We start from the raw sequence: 12,917 nt of genomic DNA, 5'->3' as shown, positions 1-12,917 counted from the left end.
CAAAAGATTTAATCCAAAAAAGCAGAAAATATATAAATCTGTTTGTCCTGCATTTGATTCCTGAGGTCTAAATAGACTAAAAATAATCTGTGTATCACAACATTGCATCCAATTAACTCGTGTGTGTCACAAAAACTGCAAAATGACACAGCTATGTTCATATGAATAGGAAATCCTAATTGAATACAGACATTTAAATACTTTCCAAGTAACTCACTTACTTTTAATGGCACTAATTCTAAAGCAATAACTAAAAACTGTGATTTGATACTAAATGCACTGTCCTCCGGCTGTCCAGTTCCACGTGGACAAGAAGGGCAGGGTGAACTACGGCCAGACAGACATGCTCATCCACGTAGTCAACAATCAGACCAACACCATCCTCGATGTTGAAAGGTATCATTTTGCTTCTATCAGTGCAGTGGCGCTCTCACACGTGAGTGCAGCGCTCTGTTTTGAGTGTCGGTGTGCCTTGTTCGGCAGAGTCATCCGGATGATCGACGAAAACAAGGAACAGCTGAGGAGCCTGTTCAGGACGCACAATGTCATGGACGTCCAGCCTGCGATCGGCGACAAACTGCCCGACGATATCTCCACGCTGCAGGTTTGCAAAGTTGACACCCGCTGATGAAAAGATTGCTGCAGATGTTAATTTTCTTTTGTTCTTTTAAGCTTTTTGTTTTTCCGTTTTGTTTTGTCTCTTTCACAGCTGGTCATCATCATTCTGGCTGTGCTGCTTTGCTTAGCAGGATTTCTGTTTGTCACAATGAACTGGCATTATCGCAGAGTGTAAGAATCCCTCATGCAGACTCTTATTAGACAGCCGCATAGTTGAAAATATTTGTGCACCTTGTTTGAAACTGTCAGTCTGCACAGCAAAACGGCATCTTCATATTATTTTGGCGATTTTCTCATTTGTTGCAGACACCAAAGGAAACTGAAAGCAATTGTTGCAGGATCAGCAGGTGAGAAACGACCCGTCTCTGATGATCTTATTAGGTCCCGTTTGTTTGTTTTTTTATTCTCTGAAATGATGTATCTTCTCCCACACAGGGAACCAGGGTTTAATGGATATCTTGGACATGCCAAATACTAACAAGTACTCCTTTGAAGGGTGAGATACTCACTTTATTTTCACACCTCAGTGGCACACTGCAAGAAATTCACTCTTTCTGTAGTAGTTTTCTGTGTGTAATTTATTCCTTATATTCAGTACCTTCAGTAATATTTCCTATTATTCTGAAGATAAGGTTCCATAAATGATGAAGAAATACATGTTCAATCGACAAAAGAACGAGGTTGGCATTTCAGGATACACTTATCTCCTTTCTTGTCAACCGGCTGAAGTTACTCAGAAATGAGAAAACGCCTCGCCTAGAATATTTCCATGTAAGGACACTCCCAATTAAACCACAGCCTGACAGAGTCACATGTCATCCTCTATTGATGGAATATCTATTAGATGTACTATGAAGTTGTTGTTTCTTTAGTGTCAGACGAGCAGACAAGGCGAAGATCCTCCATGTTTCAAGCTTTCACTGAAAAATTAACAGTTTTCTTCATATTAAGAAACAGGAGTTGTGACATCTTGTGTCAGCAACAACAACAAAAGAATTACGGGTGTTTTTCTTCAAATGATAGCCACACTAAAGGGGCAGGAATTAAAATGTATGTAATACTATTTTGTGCACAAGATGGTAGAATTTAGTCACTGTAGTAGTTTGGGGATTTTTTGTGTGTTTTCTTTCAGGGAGTAATTATGTTCACTATTCAAATGTCAATTTATTTTTTTTATTTAACTGAGGCCAGACTACATCAGGGGTGGTAAACATATGGCCCATGAGCCAAAACTGGCCCAACAGGTGGTCCAATTCTGAACACAAGATGTGTTTGACAACGGAAGCAATAACTGTGATTAATGACTAAACTGAGTATTATTGATCTGGTCAAATGTCATTTGCTTCTATACCCATGTAACAAAATGTACCTGTACCTTTACATGACATCCATGCTGCAAATATTGTCAACTTTATCAGGCATGTTTATTCATTATTCCGTATATGACACCATCTTTAAAAAGGTGACATTTTAGTGATAGTCCAGGTTTTTTTTAGTCTCCGAATATCTAGTAGAAATAGTAGAAAAGCCTTGATATCTTTTTACTTTTGGCATTTGTTATCAAGTTGAATTGCAGGTTAAAATCCAATTCTATCACATTCATCTGGTCAGATCTCCGTTTGTATGTTCGGTCTTTGTGCGGCGTGATTTCGCAGGCTGAACTGCGTCACGGGAACAAAGAGATTCGGGTTTCTGGTCGAGGCTGTTAGCTCGTATTGTATGTCAGCCAAGTGCTTTGTTCGAATAGCGGTAAGAGTAGTTTCTGGGGCACAAAGCCCTATAAAAGTCCTGTTATGTAGGCCAGGAGTCTCCAACTCCAGTCCTCAAGGGCCCCTTGTCCTGCATGTTTTAGCTCTCTCCCTGCTTCAGCAGACCTGAATCTAATGATGATGTCATCGCCAAGGTTGTGAAAAAGCCCAATAACAAGCCCCGCATTGCAATCTGGGAGAGAGCTAAAACATGCAGGACAGGAGCTCTTGAGCACCGAGGTTGGAGACCCGTGATATAGGCTATAGCTTGCTGGCTTGGCCATGTTTAAGTTGAGCTGTAGGATGCTATTAGGTATTTTGATCATATTAACAAAAAGGAAATAATTATCTGTCCATCTTCTATACTGCGTTATCCTGTTCACAGTCCTGAGGCACAGGAGCTTATCACAGCCAACTGGGTATAAACTATGTAAAAAAAAAAAAAAAAGATGTTTGGATCACAGTGGTTTCGCTGTATGGGAATGCATCACAATCTAATAAAGCATGTTTGCGTGTAGTGATCACTTATTGAAAAGTATACAAACAAGTATGAAAACAACATTTCTGTCACAGGATGCATAAAAGAAAAAAACATTTCTCAAAATCAACAGTTGTTCCTTTTGTTATTTTAACCTTTAAGTCGTGACTCCGAGTAAAACCTTTCTTGAAAAAGCAAAAGAAAGTGCCAACATGTCTTCAGATGATTGATCTCAGATAAGTTAATAAAATCAGAGAAAACCAGGTCAATGCGTAAACCAAAGAAAATAATAATTTGTGTCGCTTCATCGGCACTGTTGACCTCTGCAGGGCTAATCCTGTGTGGCTGGACCCTTTCTGTCGGAATCTGGAGCTGGCTGCGCAGGCCGACCACGAGGACGACCTGCCTGAGAACCTGAGCGAGATCACCGACTTGTGGAACAGCCCGGCACGCACACATGTCAGTACCAATGTTGATTTACAGTTCATTTTCAATCCCCAACAATCAAGCAGGTCACACCACACTCAGAGACTTAAAAAAAAAAAAAAAAACCTGTTTCATGTACGTGTCATTACGTGTTCTTTCTGAGTCATCCCAGCAGTACTTCAGCCTCATGCTTGTTCTCCTCACAGGGCACATTTGGTCGAGAACCGCAAGCGAAGCCTGAGGACGATCGCTATTTGCGTGCAGCTATTCAGGAGTATGACAACATTGCTAAACTGGGCCAGATCATGAGGGAGGGGCCCATCAAGGTGAGACACCCACACAAGTACAATCTTAAACTCCTCTTTTTCTTTAGATGGTTTTCTCATCCATTCTTCTCAAGATGCATCGGAGGAGATGTAAAACTCCCCTGTACTTTGGAATACAAGCAGATGAGTGTTGTTTAGCTAAGGGGTGCGGATTCTGACGAAGGGCGATGCTCCCGTGGACTCTGTTTGATCCCCTGCCTGCCGTCCTGTCAGGGCTCCCTGCTGAAGGTGGTTTTGGACGACTACCTGAGGCTGAAAACGCTCTTTGCAGCGCGACTCGTCAATGTGTCCACCGGCCAGGAAGATCACTCATCAGTCACTGAGGTGCGCTCGGAAAGAGGATGCTCTCTGCCGCTGCTTCTGTCTACCAGCGCTGAAGAGTGATCTGGCAGCTCCTTGATTTCGCTTTCTGACATCCTCTCTTCTGCCCTGACTGCTTCTGCTTCCTCTGACACTTCCAAGCAAACTTCGGGGGGGGGGGGGGGCAAAGTCGTTCTATGTGTGGATCTCAGCACACAAAGCCGTCTCCAGTTTGGATAGGGCCCTGTGAATGGGGAGTCGTGTCAATTTTGTATATTAACAAATTTAAAAGGGGCATGATCCACACTCAGTTATGCTGAATGTGCTTTCGAGACTTCAGTTTTTGCTGGTGGTGCCGCGGAGACTCCGGAGAAATGTCATATAAAGCACGAAGACGGGGGTGGCGCTGAAAAATTCAACAATTGCTTCCTATAAGCGGCAGAATTAAGTAATGCCTTATGTGGAAGATGAGTCATCAGACGTTACACATTGTTTTACAGCGAGAAGAAACGGAGTTCATTGTGAAAATACTCAAATATTAAGGTCTGATCAAGAGGTAAACGAGAAGATAAATTAGCCAGTGGACACAAAACAAAAACTCGGAAAATGCATTTCCCTTTGGAGCAATCAGCAAAGTTTTAATATTTCAGTACTTTTCTCAATGTCGTGTATTATCTTATCAAACAAGACATCTCTAAAAATAGCAATACTCTAATTAGATCTGGCCTGCTGTGCAGTCTTGTTATTCTCTGCTGATCTTGGATCTTGCTACATTTCCAATTTGTTGTCCTTCATTTCTAATTTGCTGAAACTATTCCTTCTCTCTGGTTTGCTGATTTCTTGCTTTATGGACTGTTGTTTCTTATTAACCTCATCATGGTAATGATAATCATCTCCTTCAAACAGCTCATTCAGAGCGACATGGACGAGGACGAGGACGAGCAGCTGGGCATGGGCGGAGGACGCGGCACTCTGCGCTTCAAGCACAAGCTCCCTGTGGAGCTGAAAGGCCCGGAAGGCGTGCACGTGGTGCACGGCAGCACCGGCACCCTCCTGACCTCCGACCTCAACAGCTTGCCCGAGGACGACCAGCGGGCCCTGGCGCGTTCCCTGGAGGCGCTGAACACAGACGGGGGGCTGTACTCTGAACGCAACGCCCGCACGGAGTCGGCCAAGTCCACTCCGATGCACCGCCACAAAGACGGCGACACCCTGTCGGAGAGCCCGCTGGAGATCACAGAGTTATGACTAGCCGAGGCCTCGCTGGTCTGAGCACAACCACGGCTCGTGTGTGTCCTTGTGCCTCCGCGCCGCCACCCTCACGAGGCTTGGGAGAACATGGAGGACGAGAGTGTGTGTAGTCTAGGGACCATCATCAGCCAACCACGAGTGAGACGCCCAGGAAAACGGGACTCGCTCACATTAGGGTTGGTTCAAAGAGGATTCCTCGTCGAAGATGGTCCCACGTTAGCTGCTTCGAGACGACGTTTAATCAAAATGATCTTGTCGAAAGTTTCGCCTGGCTCTGGCCGCCATCAGAGCACGAAGCAGCGGGTGTCATCGACTTTCATCCAGCTGAGCTGAGTGGAGAAGAGGGACTAAGCCTCCCTGTGGGAGAAGCTTGTTGACCACCAACTTAAAATGGTCAGAAGGTGCCTCATCCTCACCGATCCTTTTGAAGTCATGCCTGGACTGCAGACACTCACACAAACACAACTACACACACTCAAAAAAGTGAAGTTACACACACTCAGACCAGCGGATGGCCACAAACGGAGCCTGACAATAAGTCTTGTTATTTTTTTTTCCTTTCTGAAAAGTGATGCAATCAGTGTTGAACGAGTGTGGACAGAAGACTTTTGTTAATCAGACATTTGATACGTTTTGTTGGGATGCATATGATACAAATTTAAATGCAGATAAAAGAATTTGACTGAATTTCCAAGCGCAGCTTCAGAATGAAGTTTTTTTTTTTTTTTTTTCTAAAAGAATACACTGCTTTGTGCAACTGTGAACATTCACATGCTGGACTGTGTCATTCAGCAATGAGGAGGATCTGTGACTACCTAAATGACTTCTCGAGGCTGAGTGACGACACTGGGAAAACAATGAACGCTGCCTGAGACCCACGGAAATAAAAAAATACGTTTCTTTTATGATAAATTTCATTTCAAAGACAGTGAAATAAAACTTTGCCTAAGACTTATGAAAGGAAAAAATATATATAAAGGATTTTTTTTTTATAAACATATATATATATATATATATATATAAAGATGGCATTGTGCCCACAGACTTTACACTGCCACCTGAGGGAGTAAAAGTCATGCTCAAAATGAGCAATATTTGCTTTATTTCGTTTTATTTTTTAGAAAATATGATGGAATTTAAAGATATTTTTGAAAAAGAAAAACAAAAAAACAACCTGCTGGCTTACCAAAATAGGTAGGAAATCCTTTTGGATATTTGAAGTATGTGTATATTGTGCTTCGGTGATATGTTGTTCCGTTTTCCTTTGTATGGCAGCCAATGCCGTTTCCGACGAGTGGTGTGACTTGAGAAGATTAATCTTTTTTTTACATTCCCATTTTGTAATTTTTTTATTTACATTTTTTTGGTCACCAGCCCTGAGATCCGTGTTGAGAAATGTTTGTGGGATGATCTGTGATAATAAAAGAAATATGCAACAGCCTTCGACTTTCACTGTCGGTGAGATGATGTGAGCAGAATCTGTGACAAGTAACGAGCTCGGAACACTAAACATTCATCTCCCTCTGATCATGGCGCTCACTCACATACACAGTTCAGCTCGGCTTCAGTTGCACAACGCTGCCACCTCGTGGCTGAACATATTGAACTCCAGCCAAATAATGAAAAACCACTCGTTTCATCACTTCATCCTTTTATTGTGATACTGGGGTTCATAGAAAAGATTTTATCAATCTTAGTTGCCAAAAAAAATTGAAGGAGTCAAAAGATTTAGCAGATTGGGACTCGGGTGTCTCCTTTCAGTGCCGCCTCATCGGGCTGTAGCAGTCCCTGGTGTTGAGGTGGTACCAGTGATGGCCATCTTCTTCAAAGTTTTATTCAGCTGGAGGAGAACAAATACAAAGATGTTAACAGATGGCATTTTGTATGGCATGTATAGCTTTTCTATTGAATGTCCTGTGCAAAAAACACTCCATGTAATGTCTGTAAAGATCGAATCCAAGAGTCATTTTCTGCAACAATAAAACTTCTCAAGATGACACTTTTTATAAACGTTACTAAACATTTTTTTCATATGCACATACAACTGTAGTTTTAACTAAAATACACTTATCTGATGAAATTGTATGATTCAGATCATTTCATAGCAGAAAAAAAACCTTATGTCAAAAAAGAAGTAATTGTACTGACGTGAATCGACTTAGTGCTATTCGAGTCCTACAAACAAAACAAATAAGTAGGTACAAAACGACTGTTGCCAGAGTCTCCTCCCATCGCCGAAAGCGCTTTTGGGGGATTCACCTTGAGCTCAATGTCGCTGCATTAAATTGAGTTCATTGATTGCAGTGAAAACGGACTGTTAAGTCATGTTTATCACTTCAAACTGCAAGATTTTTATAAGAGATAAAATGCAATTAAAAAATAAATAAATAAAAGTACAGATTTGTTGTAAGTTGCACTTTGCAATCTTTATTAAGAACAACTCACCTCTTCAAACTTGTGGATCTGTCTGATGAAAAAGTCTCCGTAACGACGAGCGACTTTTGTGTCTGCGATGTGGATCATGTCCTGTGGGAGGAATACAGTTCATTTAAAAAGTGTCAATCAACGAGATACCCATAATTCCAACCAAGAGGACAATGCGATAGGCATGACTCTGAATCAACAGTGTCTCACCTTGTCGATGTAGAAGTCGACCTCGGAGGCAGACTGGAACTCTCCGTCCAGCGCCGAGATGCCGCTGGTCCACACCAGGTTCTTCATCTTGTGCTTGAAGACAAGCAGCTGGATGCGAAACTCCTGCTCGGTCATGTCCAGGAATCCGGCCAGCTTAGCGACCGGCATCGTGGTGTACAGCTTCAAGAAGCTGCGGGGACACCGTGTGTGAGTACATATATCTCAAGGCACTCGGGAACTGGACAAGGTGTTTCTGCAAACAACTGCCAGCCGGAGAAGGATTTCATGGATCCAGTATCCAGACCGTCTTTCCATGTGAGTTTTACCTGCGGATGGTGGAGAGCTGGGCCTGCTGCTGCACCTCTTCAGCAAACACCTTCAGCTGCTGTTGGAATGGCTCTTTGTGGTAGTTGGGATGAACGTTGTCGTAGTTTGGAACCACGGGCGAGAGGAACTTTGGGCAGGCGAAGCTGAACAGCTCCTCAAACACCTGCAGATCTCTACGATACGATGGCAAAAGAAATATACAAGTCAATCAACATGATGTTACGAAGATGCATACTGACATAATACTAGTACACTGCAAAACTAGTAGAGGCAAGTAATTCAGTGCATCGAAACAAAAATAATAATTAGTTCATGTCTGAACTTATCTCAAGCACACAGCTGAGACTAATTTCTAAAAAGTCCATCCAAGCAAGAAGAGTACCAACATGAACTTCAGAAGTTACATGGGCTCTTCGCCAATGTTTTTATGATACATGCAAACAATAAAACTGATCTTAACTGACAGTGACACGGGAACATAAACACTCACCCTTTCTGCATGCGCAGCATCTTGTCTCCGTACTTGTCCCTCAGCTGGGTGTGAATGCTCTCATCGATGCGCATCGGGTACATGGTGAGAGCGATGGCCAGCAGGCCGTGCATCTGCTCGTTTTGTTTGTTGATCTACAAGAAACATGATTTGAATCTAAGACCATCTGCTTCAGTTTTAAAGACTATGAACACAGTCTAAATAGTGAGGTGTGAAGTGTAGGGGATATCTGTAACACCAAAAGCAGCAACTTAAAGCCGCTCTCTGACTGACCATCTCATATTTATATGTTGACCTCTGGAACATGTTCCTTGTCCTTTGGATGTAGAGCAGGATGTTGGCGAAGACTCGAATCGCATCCTGGTAACGCCTCATCATCAGGTAGGCGAAGCCCACGTAGTAATAAGTGGTGATCTGGCACTCGGGCACTCGAGAGTACATACTCTGAAAACCAGGAGAGGATCACTATTAAGGGGAAACCACACTCACAGGCATTATCACAAGTGGTAGGAGAGTGTGTGAGTCGCCGGACGAGGGTTAATAAACTGGTCTTTACCTTCTTGTTGAGCTCAATGTTCTCCAGGACTTTGATGGCCTGGTAATAATCACCGAGGAGAGAGTGAAGCCTCAGAAGGCCAACCAAGCTGAAGTAACCCAACATCTTGTAGAGGGAGTGACGGCCGTATTCACCGGACACACTCTCTGGGTCTCCTGCGTCGCATCCAACAAAACTCGTGTTAACACCCTGTGCAATATCCTGATTTTTTTTTTTTTACGATCCCTATCCACAAGCGTAGCAATTTACCTCCACTGGTGTAGACCTCCAGCTGACGGTTGATGTTGCTCTTATCCACCAAGGAGTGGAGGACGTTGAGGACGCTGTGGACGTTCCAGATCTTCGGGTTGTTCCTCAAGAACTCGATTTCCTCCTCTGACTTTTTAGCAGTCTTGCAGCGATACTGGCTGAAGGATTGGAACTGTGGAGGGAAAGAGTACAGATTCCACATTTTATTAGCAGCTTTTAGCACATCTGATGCAAAAAACCCCAGAATATCCCTTGTGAAAATATAGCACATCAAAATAAATAGAAGAACATCAGTTACAAGAAGATATAAGCTAACTCTACATATTACAAGTACAACTATAACACTGACCAAATACCACAGCATAATTTCTGACCTCTTGGCTTTTTATTTTGCAATACCATTATTGAACAGAAACCTAATTGACTAGGCTTAGTTCAAAAGAGTTAAACATGCCTATTGTAGTCTGTTGCACATGAGTCATAAATTAGAGAAAACATTCAACATATCCTGATGTGTACATTGAGAACCTTGAGACTTCCATTTACATTAGAAAACCATCTTATTGATGACGCATGTAAGAGAAAACACGCTGTACCTGGTAGATGAATTCATCAATGATGTCCCAGAGCCACTGGTTGGGCAGCTCCAAAGGAGCAGGGCCATCAGCATCTGTTTACAGTCACAAACAGTCTCAGATTACAGGTCTTACACAAGAGGCCTTTGTTAATTCAAGTACAGGTGGGAGAAATCTTGGGACTTACTGAGAATGTAGTTAAAGAGGTTGCAGTAATTGTAATACGACTCAAACCTCTGATCCAAAGTTGGTCCACCCTGTTTAAACACAAATGTTAATTGTGACTAAAAATAAATATGTTTCGTACACGGGAGTTAAGACTGGGGTAAAGGATTACTGATACGAAGATGTTACTTACGCTGACTTTAGCATAGATGTGTCTGTAATATAGTTCCTTATAAAGGATGAGGAACACAGCATCTGGAAAGTAACAAACATACACATTATAATGTTTTTCTGTGAAAATCCAAAACAGAAATCCAAACAAAATCTTATAATCAATAACATTATGACATGAATAAATCTCTTGAATATTCAAAACAACACCTACGTGATGGTTGGTAACACTCACCATTACCAACAAGTGACGCAATGCCCTCGGCCTCTGGCCAGGGAGACGTCTTGAAGAAACGGTCGGTAAGCTTGTTCCAGCTGTACAAAAGTAAAGATAAGACATTCAGTGCACTCACTCTCAGCTCATACATCTCCAGCAGTATGACAGGAGAATTTTAATTTACACAGAGTAAAGGTTACCTGTTCTCGTAGACATCCTGGATCTCATAGATCTTCTGCTCGATGCTCTCACTGGATACACGGTTTGACTGCAGCTCGTAGACCTTCTGGTCGATCAGATCGGAGATGGTTTTGTGAAAATACTGCAGGAAGTTCTTGATCACCTCCGGGATGACCTGGTATGTCTGCTGCTCATACTGCCTCTCATAGGCAAGGTCTGCCTTTGGATCGCCTGTAAAATCAATGATAAGCTGTAATATTGAGACTTTATTTTTCCTCTGACATATTACATGTGTATAACTGTTAGTCTATCCAGTCACGTGAAACATCCACGAAATTAAAGATTTACTATAAACGTTCATAACTGGATTAAAAACAAACATGTATATACTATGTACAGAGACAGCTGTCAGTCTGATAGATAGATAGATAGATAGATAGATAGATAGATAGATAGATAGATAGATAGATAGATAGATAGATAGATAGATAGATAGATAGATAGATACAAACCGGTGTGCAGGTCGTAGTCGTTTGAAAAGGCGTACGGATCGTACTGAAAGGAAACAGAACGATACATTAGTATAACATCTGTTGTAACGACGGTAGTTAATGACGCTACTCCAGCTTGTAAATGTATTGTTTGACTTTGTAAAGCATCGGCATTGTGATACTATAATAAAATGGCTTCGTGGCTTGATTGCAATTTCATGAAAAACTAGGAAATTATCGACCACCACCAATGCTAGGCTAACTCGTAGCCGACTGTACGTTTATCTTTCCAGCTAACATGCTAAATGGGTGCCGCTATCGTGTCTAAAAAAATGTATTATAAATAAAAGGTTCACCGTGCTGGAACTCCCACGTGCCGTACTGGTACGAGTTTCCTCCTCCTCGTGGTAAGACATGATGTTAGTTGGTAGTTCAAGCTCGTGAAAAGTTGAAAGGAGAAAGAGAAACGTGTGCCGGGCGAGCCAGCGAAGCTAAACCACGCAGGTCTGGCTGAAGGGACGCAGCAGAGAGAGGAAGGAAGGACGTCATGACGTCATGACGTAATATTGTTGAACGCAGATTTACTGGGGCATTGTGGGAAATAGAGTTTTGATGACAAGTGAATCTATGCAACCTTTTTTTTCCATATTTTTTTTGGTCTGTTTTTTTGGCCTCCTCAAAAAAATTGCCCGGTTTTATTTAAAAATAATAATAATAATTTACACAAAACTAAATATCTTTGCAAGTTAGATTTTGACATGGAAATATTAAAGAAATGCCCAAACACCAACAAGAATACTATGTAAGTAGGTACACCTCTGTTCTGAAAACCTGAATATAACTCATGATATTTACAAATGTGACCTATGTGGTTCTAACATAATAACATAATGCAAATTTAAGTACTTCTTTTGTTTGTTTTATGTTTGTCTTTTTATGCAATTCATTTCAAATAAGTCCAGTATTTGAATAATGCTTGTTGAGTATAGAAACAGGTCGATTTTGTAGCTCCTTTTGTAGGTCTCTGTCTTTGAAATTTTCAATGATGATTTTATAATATAAAATCATCATAATATAATTATTACGAGGCCATAAGGACTTGTAATTACTTGCAGGCGTCGTTAGGTGGCGCAGTAGTTACGAGGTGAGCTCACCGCCTCACCGTGCAGGGATCAAGCGGTCACAGACGAGGTTCATTTAATATGATACAGTTATGAGAAGCACGCACGGCTATTGCCAATGTCAACGAGTTTCACTGTGATTATATGTACTTAATGTTCCTGCTCTGATAAGTGTGCAGATTCATGTTGAATAATTGAACCAATGAATCATGTCAACTTTCACTGATAAATGTTTTTAAGTGAAAGTGCCTTCTAAAATGCAACTTGCATTGCAGACTCCTGCAATGCAATTTGTGTGAGCTTTGCAGATTTATGTAACTTTTTTTGTGTGAAAGTCATTATAAGGTAGTTAGACGTGCGTAGGTGTGTGTGCGCGCGCCTTGATTAGACAGTATTCACTCTGAGCTCTACTATTTACCAATAGAACATCATTACAAGGGGGTTTTACGATGTGGTTTTGGAGCAAAAGAGGGTGAAGGAGAGGAGTACCTAACGTGTTACCTCAGCTACCAGCGGCAGTCGGAGTACCTCCAACCCGACACCTACCTGCCTGCCTGCACACCGGCTGGGGATCCGATAAGGGACCGAGTGCAC

General features: G+C 42.0%; 2 protein-coding genes across 2 annotated transcripts in view; one reads left to right on the top strand and one right to left on the bottom strand.

Moving 5' to 3' along the window:
- The window catches only part of cdh23 (cadherin-related 23), a gene marked incomplete at its 5' end in the record, with an annotated part of 177,234 nt that extends 171,218 nt beyond the window's left edge, over window positions 1–6,016 (top strand). Inside the window, 9 exons of the mRNA XM_080507244.1 lie at window positions 299–396; window positions 484–604; window positions 710–789; window positions 925–965; window positions 1,054–1,114; window positions 3,174–3,303; window positions 3,477–3,596; window positions 3,810–3,920; window positions 4,803–6,016. Of these exons, the coding sequence (XP_080363370.1) occupies window positions 299–396; window positions 484–604; window positions 710–789; window positions 925–965; window positions 1,054–1,114; window positions 3,174–3,303; window positions 3,477–3,596; window positions 3,810–3,920; window positions 4,803–5,144 (1,104 nt within the window). The 3' untranslated portion in view covers window positions 5,145–6,016. The remainder of the gene's footprint in view (window positions 1–298; window positions 397–483; window positions 605–709; window positions 790–924; window positions 966–1,053; window positions 1,115–3,173; window positions 3,304–3,476; window positions 3,597–3,809; window positions 3,921–4,802) is intronic.
- Window positions 6,017–6,792: 776 nt separating this feature from the next.
- eif3s6ip (eukaryotic translation initiation factor 3, subunit 6 interacting protein) lies at window positions 6,793–11,712 on the bottom strand. Its single transcript, XM_080508014.1, has 15 exons — window positions 11,559–11,712; window positions 11,224–11,266; window positions 10,732–10,942; window positions 10,550–10,629; window positions 10,337–10,398; window positions 10,166–10,235; window positions 10,000–10,073; window positions 9,404–9,575; window positions 9,155–9,309; window positions 8,872–9,042; window positions 8,599–8,732; window positions 8,108–8,281; window positions 7,782–7,971; window positions 7,593–7,673; window positions 6,793–6,987 (listed from the first exon to the last, which is right to left on the bottom strand). The coding sequence occupies exons 1-15, from the start codon at window positions 11,616–11,618 to the stop codon at window positions 6,916–6,918; spliced, it is 1,749 nt and encodes a 582-aa protein (XP_080364140.1). The 5' UTR covers window positions 11,619–11,712; the 3' UTR covers window positions 6,793–6,915.
- Window positions 11,713–12,917: the final 1,205 nt, after the last annotated feature.

The sequence above is a fragment of the Blennius ocellaris genome, assembly GCF_963422515.1.
Source record: "Blennius ocellaris genome assembly, chromosome: 13".
Lineage (NCBI taxonomy): Eukaryota > Metazoa > Chordata > Actinopteri > Blenniiformes > Blenniidae > Blennius > Blennius ocellaris.
The sequence above is the reverse complement of the archived record's forward strand: the minus strand, read 5'-3'. Positions and strand labels throughout refer to the sequence as shown.